Source organism: Cuculus canorus, chromosome 3, assembly GCF_017976375.1.
Source record: "Cuculus canorus isolate bCucCan1 chromosome 3, bCucCan1.pri, whole genome shotgun sequence".
Lineage (NCBI taxonomy): Eukaryota > Metazoa > Chordata > Aves > Cuculiformes > Cuculidae > Cuculus > Cuculus canorus.
The window spans coordinates 91,404,514-91,423,518 of NC_071403.1; the positions used below are offsets into that span (position 1 = coordinate 91,404,514).

A 19,005-nucleotide genomic window follows, 5' to 3' on the forward strand; every position below is an offset into this window, starting at 1 on the left:
TTCTGTAGCTTTGACTTAATATTAACTTACATGACTGAAGAGTAATAAAAGATGCAGTACAAATTAAATGTAAAAAAATAAGTAGACTTCTTAATATTGGATCAAAATGGGTTACTTTTATTCCCCTGTATCTCTGAGGCCTGTCTTTGGTTCTCAATTTTAGGGAAAAAATGCGTTTTTCAAAGACCTTACTTCAATTCAGCTGCTACCCAGTGGAGATATGGATCCAAATGTGTTATCCGTACGACAACAAGTATGTATAAGTTTTGTCCTGAAAGTTCTTAAACTTCCAAAATTTCAAATAACACTGAAGTAACTTGCAATTTTTGCTTCCAAGTTCTTGGTCAAAGTTGTGAACGCAGCAGTTGAAGCACTGTGTTCATCACAAAAGGCCAAAGAAGTCTCAGAAGAGGAATTGTTTCCTTTTGAAAAGGGGAAGAATTGGCCAGCTTTGGCTGCAGACCTGGCTCAGTATCTCCAAATCTCTGAGGACATGGTCAAAAGGCACTATGTCTGTGAACTGTACAGTTACGGTCTGGATCATCTTGGTGAAGAGGTAATAACAGTTTTTCATTATTTTATATCACTACAGCATTATGTCACATATTCTGCTAAAATTACTGTTTCACTTAAGATGCCTGGAAGGGTTAGTCAAGTATTAGCAGGCTGAAGAAGTCAGAGGCTGGAAAAGTACTCTTTCAAGACCAATAATTACCTCATTTTTTGTTCTTCCCAACAAGAGTTACAGTATCATAAAAAGGCTGTACTAGTAGTGTATTTGATAGTCTCAGAGATCTGCTTTTGTTTTGCCTGTAGTCTCTCCTTTTGGGAAAAGTTTACCAGTCCTTGGACAAGAAAATCCTTCCCTTTCTTGAGATTATATGGAAGTTAGGAATATGTTGTTGCACTGTTAAAACAGATCTTGTGCTTGTGCTAAACACTATGTGAAGTACACGGTAATTATGTGCCTTTGTTCACTCTTCTATTTTGAAGCATTTGATAATGTGATTATTACAGGAACAGATAACCCAAGAAACCATCTTTAAATTATTTGTCCTTTTAGTACTGAGGAGCTTCTTTTGATAGAGCTTTTCAAGCCTCCAGATAACTGAGCTGTGTCATGCTCAACTGGTTTCTAGTTCTTTTTTCTTTTTTTTTTTTTTTCAGGCCTTTCTTCAGGTGGCAGACAAAGAAGTGCTCGCATCACAGCTGCTCATACTGGCTGGGCAGAGACTGGCCTTCGCTTTACTGCATGTGCAGACAGCGGAGGGTATGGAACTCCTTGCTAGGCTTCCTCCCACACTGTGTACTTGGCTCAAAGCTATGGTAAGTTAAGCTCTATTTAGTAAAACACGTTGCTTTTCCAGAAGCTTCTGTTCATCAAGACAAAGATTACATCTGAATGGCCCTTTCTTTACTAAAGGAGACAAGAAGTAATTCTCATTTTTCTTAGTGCTTATTTTTGTTTTATGAAGGGTAAAGCCATTTAATGGGTCAAAGCATTAACTTAATTAAGTGAATAAACCATAGTAATCTGTTTTATACAAGATTAGGATGGCTTATATACAGACGATCATCTGTAAAATTAATGTTGTGTTTATTCTTTTATACAGGACCCCCAAGAACTTCAAAATGTAGATGTGCCAATTGCAACAACAGCTAAACTGGTCAACAAAGTTATTGAGCACTTACCAGAGAACCACGGGCAGTACAGCCTTGCCTTGAACCTGATAGAGGCTGTAGAAGCCATCTCATCATGACATTCTTGGTTAGCACAGCTCTGTGACCTAGTGGTATAATGCATGACTTTATACAACGAGGCTGAGCTTTACAGAAAGAAACTTTCATGTGGCTCTTGTTAAATGACAAAAACAACAATGCTCTCCACCCCAGAATTTCAGGTGATTTTAAATTGAGTATGTTTTAAATTCTGCACTAGTACAAAGATGTTTAGTTTCTAGTACACTTGTATCTGAAATGCTTTATTTATTTCTGACTTGAGCGCTTTTTGTGGTAGTCTACATTGGATATACTTGACAGCAGTTTTACTCTATTTACAAAATCACATCTGTTAAATTCTGCATTTCTTGCTGGCAATAACTGCTGCAGTTTCAGTGTTCCATGTAGGATTTGTTTTCCAAAACAAGCTGTAGAATTACATCTGAGAAAAACTTCAGTCTCTGAAGTTACCATGTAAAACCAGTACTGTTTTTTTAGAAGCTAGAGCTGGTTTGGGGCTCATGCCTTTTAACTGCATTATACATGACAAAGAGTGACTGTGCTAGACACAGGATGAAACGTGCTGGGGCCTTATGCAGAAGGGAGAACAGCGCACAGTGGAAATGGCTTGAAAAAGAGAAGCCAGTTCTCCAGACAGATTTGGACTTATCTTTTAGTCCTAGCGTGCTGGGCTTCGGCTAAAATTAGATTTACATCCCTCTCCTTCATTATTACGCTTTGCTGAGGTTAAGTAGGTCAAGGAATGTCTTACTGCAACACTGTTCCCTCATCTTATCATTGTAGGAGTTGTAGTATGCTATAAATCTCTACACATGTTAACTTGTAGTCAAAAAACTGCTTAGATAGTTGACCCAACTTCATCAAAGATCTATGTAGTACCGAGTACTTAGCCTTAAAAAAAACCACTTTTATTTACAGTACCTACAGGGAATCATATATTTAATATCTTCACTGTCAGAGTGGTATTAAACATGATTATCTGCATCAGTGAGTACTGCTAACTTTCTACCTAAAGGAAACGAGGAAATAAAAATGAAATTGGTGTTAACTGTTTTCATCAGCTGAAACTACTAGCTTCATCTTGTAACCCACTCCTCTTGCAGTGTATGTAAGAAACATTCATAGCAGTCTGCTTTGCTGGAGAGAGCATTTGGTCTTATCTTTTTGACGTACATGCTGCTGTCATCTACAGGTTAGATTCCCCCTAAGAACAGGTTACGTTGGGGGTCATGTTCTACGCAGCCTCCTTCACCAGATCGCTGCATTTTAACATAGCTGATCAAGGCTTGAAAAATTTTGATATCAAATATTTGACTTCCTACAGTGGTAGGAGATCACAGAATAGAGAACAGTGAGAATTCCACTAAGAATAACTTGCTGGCCCCAGTCTATACTGACTTCCATAACTGATATTTAAACAGCTGTTAGGGAAAAATGGAAAAAAACCAGGATTGTACAAGTGAGTTCACCACTTTGCCTGACAGCACTTCAAACTTCTGTAGAAATGAGTATGCTAGAGATTTGGTCATCATGGAACCTGAGGAAAAACCAGAAATGTTTCTTGGTCACATTACATTCCTGTATCCTGGTACAGCTGTGTAAAGGATTTTACATAACCGAGTATCATGTCAGAGCTGACACACTACACCAATCAAATCTGTAATGTATTGTAAGTAATACTCTGTATATAGTGCTATTTTGTGTCAAATTTGCTGTGGATTTGTGTAAATTGATTAAATAAAATTTGAGGTTTCACTGTGTCTTTTCCTTGTTTTTAGGGAATGATGGTCACCATGTCTTCTGTTGTGTATTCCAAGAGGAGTAGCCCCTACAGTGTAGAGAGGACTGGTTCTCTGGGGTTCCCACAGAACTACCCACTGACACTACAAAGAATAAACAGTAGTGGTTTTACTGCAGCTTCACTTAAAAAGAAGTGAACACATTGCTAAAAACAAGAAAGTGTGTCAGTTATTTTGACCCACCCTTTTTATTAAGCTGAAAAATGATATACACAGTCAGGTATATATACATAAAGTTCTGCCCAAACACATGCTGGGGCTGAAGCATCTGGTTCTACAGGCTTTGGTACGCAGACCTTCTGGTACTCATGACTTCAGAGCAGCTGGTGCACAGGCATTTCATCTTCACGTTCTTCCTTTTCCAGCAAGGACGTTCAGGCACCGTGGGCAGGGAGTGCTTGAGGAATCGGAAGTGTATCTTCTGCAGCGAGGGCATCGTGCTTTGGCAATCGGTAGGGCTATAACTTTATACGAAGATTCTTCACGGATATCACCACCTGTTAAAGGAAGCATTACTATTAAGATATCTAAGAGCAGGTATAGTTATCAGACTTCACAAACCGAACAATACATTATCTTGGTGCAGAGAAGAACCAAATGGCTAGACAGTAGCCTGTCTGGAATAGTTCCCTTACCTTCCAAGTTAATCAGAAAGGTCCCTTTGATGATGTTTGCATCTGTAGGTGTTTCTTTAGGTAGCTCGCTCAGCAGGGTTGTCTGCGAAGCTGTCATTATTTCATTCAGCTGTGAAACACTAGAAGTTTCTTCAGCTTGCAGTGCCTAGGGAAGAGAATTAATTTTCAGGCTTGGAACCTGTTTTTTTGTTCCTCATCATCCTCCTAGAAAATGGTAAAGCAAAAGTAGAATTACTGTGTCTGCGCTTGAAACAGCCGTTAGAGACTTGTCATGAAGAGTTCACAAGTTTGTATATCTTTGTGTGTCCAGATAAACACAAAGTCAGGTTTAAGTCTGGCATCAGAAATGAGGTCTACCACTGCAAGTGCTAAGATGCTCCATTCTTTAAAACAAATACTATGACAGCAGTTCCTACTCAGAGTGGATGATTGGACCCAAGAGTTAAATTTACTTCCCCCTGCCAGAAACGCCCCCTAACAACTTACAGACTTGAACTGCAGCATCTGAATTCCTCTGCAGGAATTCCTGTATTACTTTGACATCCGTATGAAAAAAACCAGATTATTTGGCTGAGCTCTGCCAGTGGCAGTGGAAGAGGCCAGCCACAACTAGCGTAGCTCAGTGGTCAGGGTCAGCATGGGGTTCAGTACTGTTTAACACATGAATTAATACCATGGATGATGGGGCTGTGTGTTCCCTTAGCAAGTTTGCAGCTGATACACCAGGTGGCCAGACTGTCATTCAGAGGGACTTCCCGGCTAGCCCATTTCTCCATCCTGTTAAACTCCAGGAGTTCAGTAAAAGGAATTGCCAGTCCTGCCCCTGGGGAGCAATAACCCCAGGCACCAGCACACACTGAGGGCCAACTGGCTAGAAAGCAGCTTAGCAGGAAAGGGGTCCTGGTGGTCAAGCCCTGAACCGAGCAATACTCTTACAATGGAGAAGGCCAGAAGCATCCTGCATTAGGAAAAGCACTGCCAGCAGGCTAAGGGAGGTGATCCTTCCTTGCTACTCAGCCCTGTGGAGACACATCTACAATGCTGGGTCCAGTTCTGCGCTCCTCACTAAAAGATCTGAACCTACAGTGCGAGTCCAGCAAAGCACCAAAAATATAAGGGCCTGGAGCATCTCTTGTATGAAGAGGCTGGGAGCTGGGACTGCTCAGCTCGGAGAAGAGAGGGCTCAGGGGGATTTTAATGCATATAAATGGTAAGGTGTCAACAAAATGGAGTAATGCCCAGTGACAGCACAAGAGGCAGCAAACACAATCTGAAAGAGGAAATTCCAAGCAAACATAAACCCACTCATGTACTGTGAGGGCAGTCAACCACTGGCACAGGTAACCTTGAGAGGTTGTGGAGTCTCCCTCCCCAGGTATTCAAAAGTCAACTGGACACAATCCTGGGCAACCTGCTCTAGCTGGCCCTGCCTGAGCAAGGGGCTTGGGCTGCACCATCTCCAGCAGTCCCGTCCAACCTCAACTGTTCTGTGATTTTCTAGTAAGTACAAACAAGAGGGAAAGTTTACAGAAATCACTTGCTTTTGCACAGACACTATCTGTAGACACATCTTTTACCTCCATTAATTCAAACAGCAATCCAGGCTCAATTACAATGACTACTTCATATTCCAAAGAATTCTTGCCAGAGATGGACCCAAGGAAAGAGTCTCTCATCGCACAAGCACCTTCTACTGCTTCCTCAATACCAGGCTTCTTCCATGCTGAGCTTGCATTAATCCAGCCAGTACGAAACACACCTTCCGTGTCTTGAAATCAAAGCAAACAAAAGAATTTTTAGTGTCTTTCTATTCAATGTTTACTGAATAAAAAAAGGCATGCCTCTGTATTTTCATTCCTTTTAACTACGAAATTAATCAGTGCACTATAAGAAGTTATTAGAAACTATACGTGCTTTACCTTTCTTATAAGGGAGGTACTGGAAAACCTCCTCTGCCAAGTGAGGAAGAATTGGTGCAAAGGATCGAACTACTACGTCTAAAGCCTGTGCTAGCACAGTTTGACATGAACGACGCTTAGGGTTTTTTTCTTCTTCACAATAAAGCCTGCAAGACAAAGGAGAAAGATGGAAAATATTCATACGTTCAGGTTGCTGTTCTTGCTCAAGAGCCATACTTTCAAGACCTCCACTGAAAGTACAGAAGCCTGACCTGGCTTGCCTTTCTAAGGAAAGCTTTTCTTAATTGCCCTTTTCCCAGGCAAATACAGTAGTATAAAAGGACCACTTACACATGCAGCCACATTTTGTCTTAGGAAAGGAGATTTTGTGCGCGGCCTGTTAATCTGCTTTATTTGTACAGAAAAGAATCTTTCCTCAGGAAAGTGAGCCTGCAGCTCTGTTGGCCCGTTCATCTATAAGGTTCAGCATTAGGCCTTTTCCTTTTTTGTTTTTTCCCTTTACTTGCGTCCTGGAAACTAAAGATCAGTAGAACCCCCTGCTTCCTTCCCCCAGGAAACAGCCCTTTCAAAATTTACAAAGGTATCAGTCAGTCACATCCTTGGGATTCTTTACCCATTTCTTACATCAGTAGAAGACACGAGGTTCACAGAATCACAAGGCTGGAAAGGACCCATTGGATCATCGAGTCCAACCATTCCTAACACTCCCTAAACCATGTCCCTAAGCACTTCATCCACCCGTTCCTTAAACACCTCCAGGGAAGGCGACTCGACCACCTCCCTGGGCAGCCTGTTCCAGTACCCAATGACTCTTACTGTGAAGAATTTTTTTCTGATATCCAACCTGAACCTCCCCTGACGGAGCTTCAGGCCATTCCCTCTTGTCCTGTCCCCTGTCACTTGGGAGAAGAGGCCAGCTCCCTCCTCTCCACAACCTCCTTTCAGATAGTTGTAGAGAGTAATAAGGTCTCCCCTCAGCCTCCTCTTCTCCAGGCTAAACAACCCCAGCTCTCTCAGCTGCTCCTCGTAAGACTTGTTCTCCAGGCCCCTCACCAGCTTTGTTGCTCTTCTCTGGACACGCTCCAGAGCCTCAACATCCTTCTTGTGGTGAGGGGTCCAGAACTGAACACACTATTCGAGGTGCAGTCTCACCACTGCTGAGTACAGAGGGAGAATAACCTCCCTGGACCTGCTGGTGACCCCATTTCTGATACAAGCCAAGATGCCGTTGGCCTTCTTGGCCACCTGGGCACACTGCTGGCTCATGTTCAGTCGGCTGTCAACCAGCACCCCCAGGTCCTTCTCTTCTGTGCAGCTCTCCAGCCATTCTTCCCCCAGTCTGTAGCGCTGCATAGGGTTGTTGTGCCCCAAGTGCAGGACCCGGCATTTGGCCTTGCTAAACCTCATGCCATTGGTCTCGGCCCAGCAGTCCAGCCTGTTCAGATCCCTTTGCAGAGCCTTCCTACCCTCCAGCAGATCGATACTTCCTCCCAGCTTAGTGTCATCTGCAAACTTGCTGAGGGTGCACTCGATGCCTTCATCCAGGTCATTGATAAAGACATTGAACAGAGCTGGACCCAGTACTGAGCCCTGAGGAACTTCACTTGTGACTGGCCTCCAGCTGGAGTTAACTCCATTGACCACCACTCTCTGGGCCCGGCCATCCAACCAGTTTTCAACCCAGGAGAGTGTGCGCCTGTCCAGGCCAGAGGCTGACAGTTTCTGAAGCAGAAAGGTTGCCCAGATAGGTACAAAAAGCCCCTCCCCTGCCTTCCCAAATTCAGGTGCACACACTTCTAGGTAGAAACACAGACTCAAGAATTTATCTTTAAAACTTTATTTAGTTGTAAATGTATACAGTTGATTATGTTTCAAAGTGATCCAGGACCGCTGCTGAACAGAATACAGCAAACCCATGACAATACTCAGCTGAAAGCAGCTGAGCCTTCACTAAGTTCCACTTAGTGCACAAAAGTACAACACACAACTATGAGATCTTCTCCAAGAAACCTGTATCCCCTTAACACTCACCTGGAATGCTACATCTCCATCTCAAACTAATTAACTGAGTTCTTCCCTCTTAAGTCACCAGTAATGAACTTACCTGTCTTTGATTATGGTGAAATAAAAGTTAGACAAGTTTCTGGAACAGAACGCTTGCAATAATCGAACAACTTTGCTATAATCATATTCTTTGTATGCTTCCGTAACCTGGGAGAGGGAGCAGAGATAAGAGCAGTGTATCAGTTTTCATCTTATGGCATACAAGGACAAATCCTGATGAACCTGAACTTACAGAAACTGTAACAAGTGACAAAGTCTAGGAGAATCTTTCCTTTAAAAGGTTTTCAGGGAGTAAAAAAATGTTTAATCAGTTAACAATTAGGACAAAGCAATAAATTAATTCAAGGGGAGAGGGCAGTGGTACTCCAGAAATTACACCCATACTTTCCCATTCAGCAGAATGGTTCTGAGTGACAGAGATGACTAAGACTTTGGACTTAATCAAGTGGTGGATTCCCAAAACTCTAGAAGATTTTTTGCTTTGTTTTGGTTTTATATCCTATTCTAACTACTTCTAAAGACTTTTAATTTGAGCCCTTGGGCAGGGAGGGGAGTGGGAAAAACTGGTTGATGTCAACACCAAGTTAAGAACATTAAGAACAAAGACTTCCTCTCAAAAGTTGAAACTGGTTTCAGGGACTGCACATTGCATAGAAAGGAACCTTTGTGGTCATAATTTGTCTACTTGACACATACTTGTTACTCACTTGTACACTTAATTTTCCCTAGATGATGTAACCAATGAAAAATGTTACACATATATTCATCTAAATACAATTTCCCCCTACCTTGCTGCCATAATCTTGCAATAAATGCAGCATGTATTGATCTACTATGTACATATCTGCAGCAGGAATGGAGTCTGTTTCTGGATTGAAGTCAGCCATATTTCCCAGCATAAAGCGTAGTGTATTCCGAAGCTAGTAACAAACCAGAAAAATTAACCATTAATGGCCTGCACTTTAGATGAAACACAAAATGACAATACTCTATAATGAATTAACTAAAGTTGACTTGTTTTCAAAATGATTGCCTAAATAGTTAGAAAAGCATCATGAAGAACTAATGCCAAAAGGACCTACAGAAAAGTAAAGACTGGCTATAACTGTAGCATGCTGTAAAACCTAGTCTTTTCCTTGGTACGCTTTACTATTTGACCCACAGGTGTAAAAAGCAGTAGTACCTACCTACCTAAGTTTGGAAAAGCTTTCTTTAGTCTAAAGATTGAAAAGCTTTGCAATGAATTCTACGCAGCTAACACAAACCGAAATATAAAGAGGACATGTCATTAGATCGAAGAGTAGTAGCATATTGGCTCTGACCTTGTTGATATCATCTCTTGCAGCATTAAGCACAACAGGCCCAACCAGCACTTCAGTAAAAACATTCGACTCTGCCACCCACCAGCGGAGTACATCGGCACCATATGGAGGATCCTTGGTGTGATCCTAAGTAGAGACAGAAAGGCATACAACTGAAACTGCTGGGGACCTGCAGCACAGTGAGAAGTACAATTCCATGTTGTCAGTGCTGTAAACACATCTGTAGGCATGCCCAGAAGGCCATGGCAATTGGAAGCTTCTAGCAAGATTTATAGTTAAGCCAGGGCTACAACATATACTCGCAGCAGTCTGCACAATGCCAGAACTCAGCTACGCTGAGATAAATCCATCTTAGAGCCTTGAATCCTCTGAATGCTTAACATTAAAACAGCAATCTTAATACCTAAAACTTCATACTTTTTTCCTCCCCTCAGACTATTTTAGGCCCTGTTTTCAACTCCAAAAATGTCTTCTCCCCCTTTTGAAAGAATAGAAACTGTGCGTTTTATTGAATTAGATAAGCAGGTCTTTGTAAGCATAGATTCTTTTGTCTAGAGAGTTGCAAAATCTGCTTAGCAGCCTCAGAAAGAGCAACAGTAGGACTGGGGAGAGGAACAAAAAATTAGAGCATCGCCCTGTAGTGCAACCTTTCTGACCATGGGATGAAGTAAGTTTCCAGAGTCAATAAACAGCCTAAGCCGAGAGCAGACAGATTGCTGCAATGCAAGTGCTACTCCGACTGCTCAGCCCAACTTGCAGGTTTCAGTAAGTTTGACAGCGAAGTTTAATTAATGTTTTTTAGCCCCCCCATCACCTGGTTCCCAGGTAAAAAGGAACCATTCTACATCTGTTATACAACGTGTTTTCTCTCAGCACAGAGCAAGGATGTGGGGGTGGTTCACACTACAGCTGAAGCAAAAACAACTGAAAGATTTTTACTCCAGCCAAACAGAACTGCAGTGTAGACAAAGGCTTTTGAAGAGCCTTGCAGAGCTCTGCTACAAAATAGCTGTTTGGAAAAAAACAAGCCACAAGACAGTTCCAGAATCTGGTAGTGCAAAATCGTAATTAATGATTCTAAGAAACTCAAGAGCTTGACTTACTTCGCCTCCATTGATAACTACATCAGGGTCAACCACGTTGCCAATAGATTTGGACATCTTCTCCCCTTTCTCACCAAGAGTAAATCCATGAACCACGAGAGTCCTGAAGAAAAGATTTGAATGAAAATAAGATTCCAGTGAAAAATCTATGTTAAGAATAGGTTTCTAATGAGGTACTAAGTCAAAACATACAGAAATCCTCTACTTTGATAAGCCTGAGCTTTCATCTGTCAAGTTCAACCAACCCCAAATACGCTGCACTGCCATTCAAGCAGCACATACAACTTTATTTTCCTTATTCAACTTCGCCATGTGAGCAACAGATTGCAGGTATCCAGGCCTCGTGTACTGCAGATGAAATAGTGTCTAAAGTATTATTTATTCTTCCTGCCAATGTACTTCCCAAAATTGCACAGCCTCCTTGCAACCGACCCACTTTACCCTTCCCTGTGTTTTTCATCTTTCAGGGGACAAACAGTGTCACAGCTGCAGTGTAAGACATGCGCACAGTGGCTCTGAATTCCTTATAGACTAACGTTCCATTAACAAGTCAATGACCTAAGGAGACTTTCATACTACACCTCCCACAATAACCCCTTTGATTACGGGAGTGGGAGAGATGGCAAAAGAACAGACCTGTATGAAATAATGACTGAAGAGAAAATATCTATTAAAATCATGATGGAAAAAAATTAAACAATAAATCCATTGCAACGTAACCCAAGAAAAACTTTACACTGAGAAAATAAGAACATAAATCAGATACTTAACCATGGCTTGATTTCTCTTGTTTATATACTACTGTCCACAATATCAAAAGCCCCACATTTAATAAACGAACTAGCAACACGATTGAGACCCACAAACTTACTTATACGGTGCTTTTTTCCTTGCTGCCACACTGGTTAATAGAGAGGATTGAAACCAGCCACCCAGCTGGTCTTTTCCTTCTAGGTATGTATCTGCTCTCTGCTCTGCACCTTTGAAAACAGAAGATTTTGTTTAAGGTATCAGCCTGTATCTTCAAACAATCAATAAACTTAACAGAAAATCTCTGAAAGTGATTAGCAAAACTTCATCTGCTCTTTAAACCCAGTAGCTATGTTACTTTTTTAAATGATGTATGGTTACTTGAATATGATACAAGTGATTCATTAGTATGACAACTTTTTTGCACTCCAAAAATTAGTAAATTTGCTTTCCCCCGAACAAAATAATAAATTATGAAAACAGGAGCTATCATGCTCAGAGCACTTCATAAGAAGCTCTCAAAATACTTTCCAAGTACTCCTAAACAAACTGAAAGACTCAAGAAAAGATCAAAGAATTAGTAAAAATCCATGCTACCACCTGAAAATTGACAGCTGGGAATTACTTAGGATACAGGTCATACCTGACCTGCCTGTGTAAGGCATCAGGTATTTTCAGAGGAGACCACAAAGCTTTGTCAGTGACCACAGCTTGCTCCTTTACATTTCTCTCACCACTGGTGTTGCAGGAAGATTAAAAACTCCAGATAAGGGTTAAGACAACCCGAGCAACAGAAAGCCTGGTTTGGGAGAGAGGGGTCTGGAGGAGCCTGGCTTGTTTAGCTTATCCAGGTGAAAGCTGAGTGGAAATGTTTCCCCCCCCTCCCCTCCCCCCCAAAAAAAAAATGTAATGCTAGAGAAGAACAACTGGAGCTAACGACTACTGTTGGCATCAAAGTAAAAACAGTCCACAAGTCAGAGACTAGGTTTTAGCTGACTGCACATTAAAAGAAGAGCAAACCCAGCTTTCCCACAGGGTTGAAAGAGGGCACTAAGGTTTTAATGGCTTTACTGGTAGAAATTAGTCACTGTATGAAGAGGTACAAGACTTGTTGACTCAAGAAGCCCCTCCTTGTCCTAAATAATCCCAGACAGGTCACCATCAGAGTGAGAACAGAATCCTGTGGAGCACAGCAGAAAATGCAAGTAAAAGACTTCAAAAGTGCAACATAATATGCACATCTGGCAGAAATTTAGTTTTTGATTCTAAAAGTTGATGTAACTTTCCAGATATTCAGACAAAAGTTCCAGCACTCAGGTTTTTATCTATTAGCTCCTTTTATCCTCTTCCTAGGACCCCTGAGACAATGCTTCTTTCTACTGCTGCCAGACTTGATTTATTTGTTTAGCTTAATGGAAGTTGCAATATTTAGATCCATCCTGCAATAAAAGGAAGTTCAACATTACAAAGGTCAAGGCCACACAGCTCCAGCTAGCACAGGAAAATGTATGGGTGGGTATTATGATTTTTAAACACATTTGTTTATTTCTTCAAGAAAATCTACAAGGAGCGTGGGTTTTAAAAAGCAGAGTAACTAGGGATCACCCTTTGTATTAAAAGACCACAAAAATGCCTGCTAAAGACAAGATGAAAAGCCTATTTGTGGAAGGGAAGAAAATAACAGAGGAAAATCAGAAGGGATGATTAAAAAACAGTTGTTATTTACAAGTAGTTTACTAGCCGCTAGTTTTAGAGAAGAGAACTTTTCATGGAAATACCAGTAGTTACAATTTAGAGGAGGGAAGAATTTAAACATGCAACTGATTACAAATGGCAAACTGCACTGGTCTTTTCTGACAGAACTAGTACATCTGGCAGGCTGGCTAACGTACCTCACAAATTTAAGGGTAGCTGGAACATTTTATTTCCATAACGTACAAACATGGGTTTTGCATATACAAAGCCTGCAGTAGCTCCCTAACTTGTCACATTAAAGTTGTGATGGTTACGTATAAATGAATTAGAACAGCGCACGTGTTTCTTTGTATATGGAACAGTATGTTCAACAACCCAGAAGAGACTTTTCAGTTGTTTATTTTACACTGAGGTATAGTACATAGGTCATTAGAGAGAATTATAATTTATGATCCTTCTGGTTTGGATTTCAAGATTCCATATCTTTACTCTTACAGACTTTGACTTTTAGATTAAACGTATTGTATTTTAATGCCAAGAATGAATCAGGTAAGATAAATTCATGTCTCTCAGTCAGCACAAAAGTTTAAACACTTCAATAGGTAAGTTGTAAAATAATCACATTCATTCAGTTAAATATTAGCCAATAAGATAGGGAAAAAGTCATGATGCTGAAAACTACCATAACTGCGATACAAAACTATGGATAAAAACTTGTGCCACTTTTATCAAAGACATATTGCCTCGCAGTGCAGTCCAGTGTGCATTATTATATGAACTACTTCAAAAAATAATCATCTGAAGTTTGTAACGCAGATGGCATTCTGCCCATGAGTTAAACGCCAAGACCCATAAGAGAATTTTAAGACAAAAAATAATTCCCTAAAATGGATATGCTGCTGAAATAAGCACTACCAAAAGGCTGAACATAAACTGAAATTCAAAGGAAAAAACACGCCAAAAAAGAGTGCTAGGCACCACATAATTGAGCATTCCAAATTAGCAAATGCTTTTGAACCAAATTTTGCTTTTACCACACCTTCTTTTTGGAAGCAGGGTATTAACACTTCCACCTCATTGCAGTACTGTGAAAATGAATTTATTCATGGACAAAACAATCCAATTTGAATTTTACCACTTCATAAAGGGATCAGGAAACAGTTTTCAAAATAAAAATGCTATCTACGGCATGCATAGCAAGAAACAAGGTTAGACAGCAAAATGATAAACTGTTCAGTGAAAACTGTGTTGGGCAAACAGAGCATTAAAGTAATTTGTATCTCAAAAAAACTAGCAATGGGGTTTGTCAGAGCATGTTGCATTTGTGAGGCTGCTCTCAATGGTGCAAATGGATTAGTATTTATTTTACACACAAACTAGTTATGACTATACATTTTTGGATTTGTGACTAGGGTAGCTAAATCTTAGCAAGTTGCACCTTCCTACCTGCCACACTGCTGATGTAGAATGAGGTTTGGTTAATTTGTCATTTACTTTTGCCACACCTAGGCTGAAAAAAGGAAGCCAACCACAATTTAATGAAAAAAGAGCAACTTGAAGTCACTTCCATCAGAACTATGCCCTGTCTCTGGTAGGAGACTAATGTCACTGAGCAACTCCTTTAGCCTGTTCAAAAAAACTTCATTTCAGAATCACTTTCCCCTCTCCTCTTCCTTCTCCTCATCTCCTTCCCAACCTGCCATACTTTTTTAAAGCAATATGTGTGGCCACCAACTAAAGGGATGAATTGTATAACTGCTGCATCTCATTTAATAAGCATGGACACAGCTAAGTAAAGCTCAGTAAAAACTCATGCCAAAAGTTCCCCAGACTGCAGAGATACTGAACAGAATAACTTAATTTTGTGAGACTGGAATGGGCAGGGAAACCTGTAACGCTGTTTATTCCTGCTGGCTACTATCAGACAGGTCACTGAACTCTAATTTTTGATAACGTGAGTTCATGGTAGAGTGAAACAGTTATAAACATTAGTCTCACAGTTTTAGCCATCTATTATATCCTCTAGTTGCCACAAAATTAACTCATGTGCTGCAGAAGAACCACTGCCATGCACGACAGCATCATCAGAAGGCAAGCAATAACTGCTGCTATCACTGATCTCCAGCTACAAAAGCAGCAGCCTGCACTTGACAGGTAGCGTTTCAGCTTCCATTCACCATTGTGCTTTCATGAGTTTAAGCCACAGGAAGTTGTTATCTTTGTGATGTTCTCTAAGCAACTTTGGATTTCTCCATGGATTCAATCCGTTTTTATGCAAGAGTACTCTGAAAAAGAATCCCACCAGTTAGCCTGTTTGTAAGCCTTGACAACTGTTTTTACTGACATAGGAAGAACTGCAAAAAGTTTTAAATCTGAAGCACATTGGGAAATTGACTTATAGAATGGTTTGGGTTGGAAGGGAACTTAAAGATCATCAAGTTCCACCCCACCTGCAGTGGGCAGGGACACCTCCCACTGGATCAGAGTGCTGAAAGCCTCATCCAACCTGGTTTTGAACACCTCCAGGGATGGGGCATCCATGACTTCTCTGGGCAACATCACCACCCTCACAGGGAAACATTTCTTCCTAATATCTAATCTAAATCCCCCCTCTTTCAGCTTAAAACCATTACCCCTCATCCTTTCTCTATACTCTCTGATAAAGAGCCCCTCCTCGTCTTTTCTGCAGGCTCCCTTTAAGTACTGTTTGTACAAGGAAATACAATGGAAAATAGTCATTCAACAACATCTCTTGCAAACTACATTTCTCATACAGGGTAAATTAAAATAGTAATTTCATATGAATCACCGAGACTGTACTTCCACTGCCACAGTTACATAGGAAAAACAGTAATGCAAATTTTTTATCATTTTGGAAGACGAAGAGGCTTACAAGACTATGCTGCTTGTTAGCATCTTCCTCAACTTTTGAACCAGCAGGGCCACTCCAGTCACGCCAGACAACCAAAGAGGATGCCTTACACACACCAAGTTTCATGAAAATAGATGACTAGATAGAGAACAGGAACTTCTAATTGTTCCATGGAAGAATCAGCCTGTACTATGAAGAGATTCAACATTTATTAGACATTACAGAACCCATACGGGAGCCTTACACAAACTGACAATGAATCAAGAGTCTTGATCCTACTTTTCCTTAATAAATGCTACATCTTTTCTCTAAACAGGATCAGAGGTAGCTTTTGCATACCAAGGTGTTAAGGCCCGAAAGAATACAGGAAGATAATTGCGCACAGTGTATCAATAACTTTGTTATACCTTTCAAAACCAAACCAAAACCATTTTTTAAGAGTATGAACTTCAATATATGTAAAGGTCTTGTAGAAAATGTGTGTTTGCTGATGGTACTATTGCCTGACCACGTTGCTAAGAAATAAAACCTCTGGTACTAACGTGTTTTATAATTCAACAAGATTGTTATCACACAATTGTGTACTGAGGGTTTAAAGTCCAACAGACTATGTATGGGATCAGACTCCTCCTTTAGAAAGGACTCCCGACTTTGGACTATCCTCCAAGCAAAAAGCATATATTTTATATATTTTTATACATTTTATATATTTTTATACATATCTGCTACCTGCTGAGCAGCAACTACTAGCAGCAGGAGCTATAAGTAGCAGCAAGTATAAATATTTGAAGTCACAACATACCGAAAGTCCTCAGAAGCAAAAAAGTACACCTACACTGTTAAAATTACAAAAGTTAGATTCAGCAGCTGATCTCTATTTCCCTTCAAAACAGCATGCACAAGCACAAACTGAGCCTCGTTAACTGAAAATAATTTGAGTTACCAGCTAGCAGTGAAGTACCTTGGCCCTTTCTGTCATAAAACCTCTATACTCAAAACAAATATGTTCTGATTAGAAGATACATGCTACGCCACATGACAGAATCAGTCAGAATAGAATATTAGCAAAATCTCGACTTCAACTACACTGAAAATGAGTTTGTCAACATAAAATCCTTATCTTTACAAGCAAAAGCAGCTTTACAAGAAGTCACATCCAGTTTGCTGCTGGCATAATCTAACTCAGCTCTGCTGATATCAACAACATCATGCAAGCCAGTTGCATTTTCTTCTCAAAGTATTTTAAAAGAAAGATCAACATATTAACTCTGTACCTTCTAAAACATGAGCCCAGGAAGTTCCACTGTCAAACCAGATGTCTAGGACATCCTGTCCCTTGACATAATCCAAAACATCGTGTCCACCCGCCTATGGGAAAAACAATTATTAAATAATGCAAACAGAATACTCTATATCATCAATGCTTTTCAAAGTTAGATATATAATAGATTTGGTTTCTAAATCAAGTTTGTACAGGCTCTGCTACTAACTCTGTGAACACAAAATAATTTAGATGATTTTTCACAATAGTTTTCAGATAATTACCTGTAATATCCCAAAACAGAATAACAAAAAGCTACCAGAAACCTGAGATGACAGAGTAACACCACAGTTTGTGTGCTAGCTTAAGAACACAATTGTCAAAGCAACACTAAGAAGTGTAAATAAAAGTTTGGATCTATCTTAAAGAAAAAGACTTAATGTATATTTGGACCCACGATTTGTTTAATTACAGTGTTGCTTTCCTTATGAACTAAAATGATAAGGATAGAGAACTTCATCCTGACGTCATGGCACAGACCTGATTGTATTTATTTTGCCATACTGAGATCTTATTTTCTGAATGTACCTTCATGAGAAGATATTAAGTGAAAAGAATAAGACTCCAAAGGATCACAGAAATACACAAAGGTTTTCTATTACGTCCCATCACTAAACTGTCTCAAGCACCCTCTTTATTTTAAGTCAAAAGAATCACCTTTGCTACAGCCTCTTTTGACAGTAGTTGTTCAACAGGAAGTGTCCACCATGCATCTGTTCCTTGCTCCTCCACTATTTTGATGATACCTGCGATAGTTTCACTGGGTTAGAAGAAAAAAAAAGGGTTTATAAATTGGTGAGTTAATTGTACTTTTCTACAAGTATCCCAGATACAAAGTGGTGAGATACACTGATAAAGGGACCAAGCTATTTAAACCCGTGATTTTCCAGCTTCTAATCCATACAAGACCACAGAGCTTTCTGCCTGTATTATAAGACAAAAGTAGGAAATCTTTTTAAGATGGGCAGGGTTGTGTAAAACCTGGATGTACAGAAACCCATATGCATTCCAACTAGCTTTTTCTGCAAACACTCAATAACTGGGTACTCAGTAAAGATGCCAGTAGCTTGAAAACTCCTAAAACCCATTTCTCTTCACCTTGGATTTACAGAAAACTAAACAACTATTTCCCTCCAAAATATTTGCTCTTTTTGATAACAGGCTTCTTTTCTCCACTGGATAAAGAGATTTTGAGAACTCATGCAGAAATTGAAAGTCAGGAAATGGCAGCATTTTGAATAACATTTCTAATATTAGATTTCTGGTTGTCTGGATTCCCCCCTTTTCAACACCATATCTTTTGAACTCTAAGAAACACATGTGTAATATTAATCTGAATAATGTGGGAAACTGAACCTTCTGTACCCACTAAAAGAGTGATGTAAACAATCATTCAACATGCACTCTGAAGGCAGTAAATGAATTCATATGGTATAGCAGCAGCCAGAACAAAGGTCCTGAAATAAATAGGTGCTCTGGAAGTAAGAAAAATTAAAAAATCAACTAAGTATTTTTCCTGATCTGAACAGATAACACAACCACAAGGCATACAGTTCTGTGCACTACTTATGACACACTCAATCACTGTCACCAGTAGGTAAGGCTATGAGGAATTGATTTTTAATACAATTTCATGCCAAGCCTGGACATAAATTAGGATAGCTCAAAAACCAAAACCCACATACTTCGTTGTGCTGATTCAGAGACTATGTACTAAAGGGGTGATTTGTAAAACTTCTCCCGTATTTAGGCAGATCACCAGGATCTGTCAACCTCAAACTAAAC

At 40.0% G+C, this 19,005-nt stretch overlaps 2 protein-coding genes across 4 annotated transcripts in view; one reads left to right on the forward strand and one right to left on the reverse strand.

The window, feature by feature from the left end:
• RAB3GAP2 (RAB3 GTPase activating non-catalytic protein subunit 2) overlaps positions 1-3,605 on the forward strand; it is a 44,466-nt gene extending 40,861 nt beyond the window's left edge. For 2 of the 3 annotated variants that reach the window (XM_054061360.1, XM_054061362.1), the window contains exons 32-35: positions 164-253; positions 338-556; positions 1,168-1,326; positions 1,614-3,605. In XM_054061360.1, coding sequence (XP_053917335.1) covers positions 164-253; positions 338-556; positions 1,168-1,326; positions 1,614-1,760 — 615 coding nt within the window. In that variant the 3' untranslated portion in view covers positions 1,761-3,605. The remainder of the gene's footprint in view (positions 1-163; positions 254-337; positions 557-1,167; positions 1,327-1,613) is intronic. The other variant, XM_054061363.1, reaches the window with a different exon arrangement.
• An 82-nt stretch (positions 3,606-3,687) lies between these two features.
• IARS2 (isoleucyl-tRNA synthetase 2, mitochondrial) overlaps positions 3,688-19,005 on the reverse strand; it is a 30,500-nt gene continuing 15,182 nt past the window's right edge. Inside the window, exons 13-23 of the mRNA XM_054061364.1 lie at positions 17,878-17,980; positions 17,174-17,267; positions 11,454-11,562; positions 10,583-10,685; positions 9,480-9,605; positions 8,946-9,077; positions 8,198-8,304; positions 6,094-6,239; positions 5,752-5,942; positions 4,175-4,319; positions 3,688-4,036 (exon numbers count right to left, since the gene is read on the reverse strand). Coding sequence (XP_053917339.1) covers positions 3,885-4,036; positions 4,175-4,319; positions 5,752-5,942; positions 6,094-6,239; positions 8,198-8,304; positions 8,946-9,077; positions 9,480-9,605; positions 10,583-10,685; positions 11,454-11,562; positions 17,174-17,267; positions 17,878-17,980 — 1,408 coding nt within the window. The 3' untranslated portion in view covers positions 3,688-3,884. The remainder of the gene's footprint in view (positions 4,037-4,174; positions 4,320-5,751; positions 5,943-6,093; positions 6,240-8,197; positions 8,305-8,945; positions 9,078-9,479; positions 9,606-10,582; positions 10,686-11,453; positions 11,563-17,173; positions 17,268-17,877; positions 17,981-19,005) is intronic.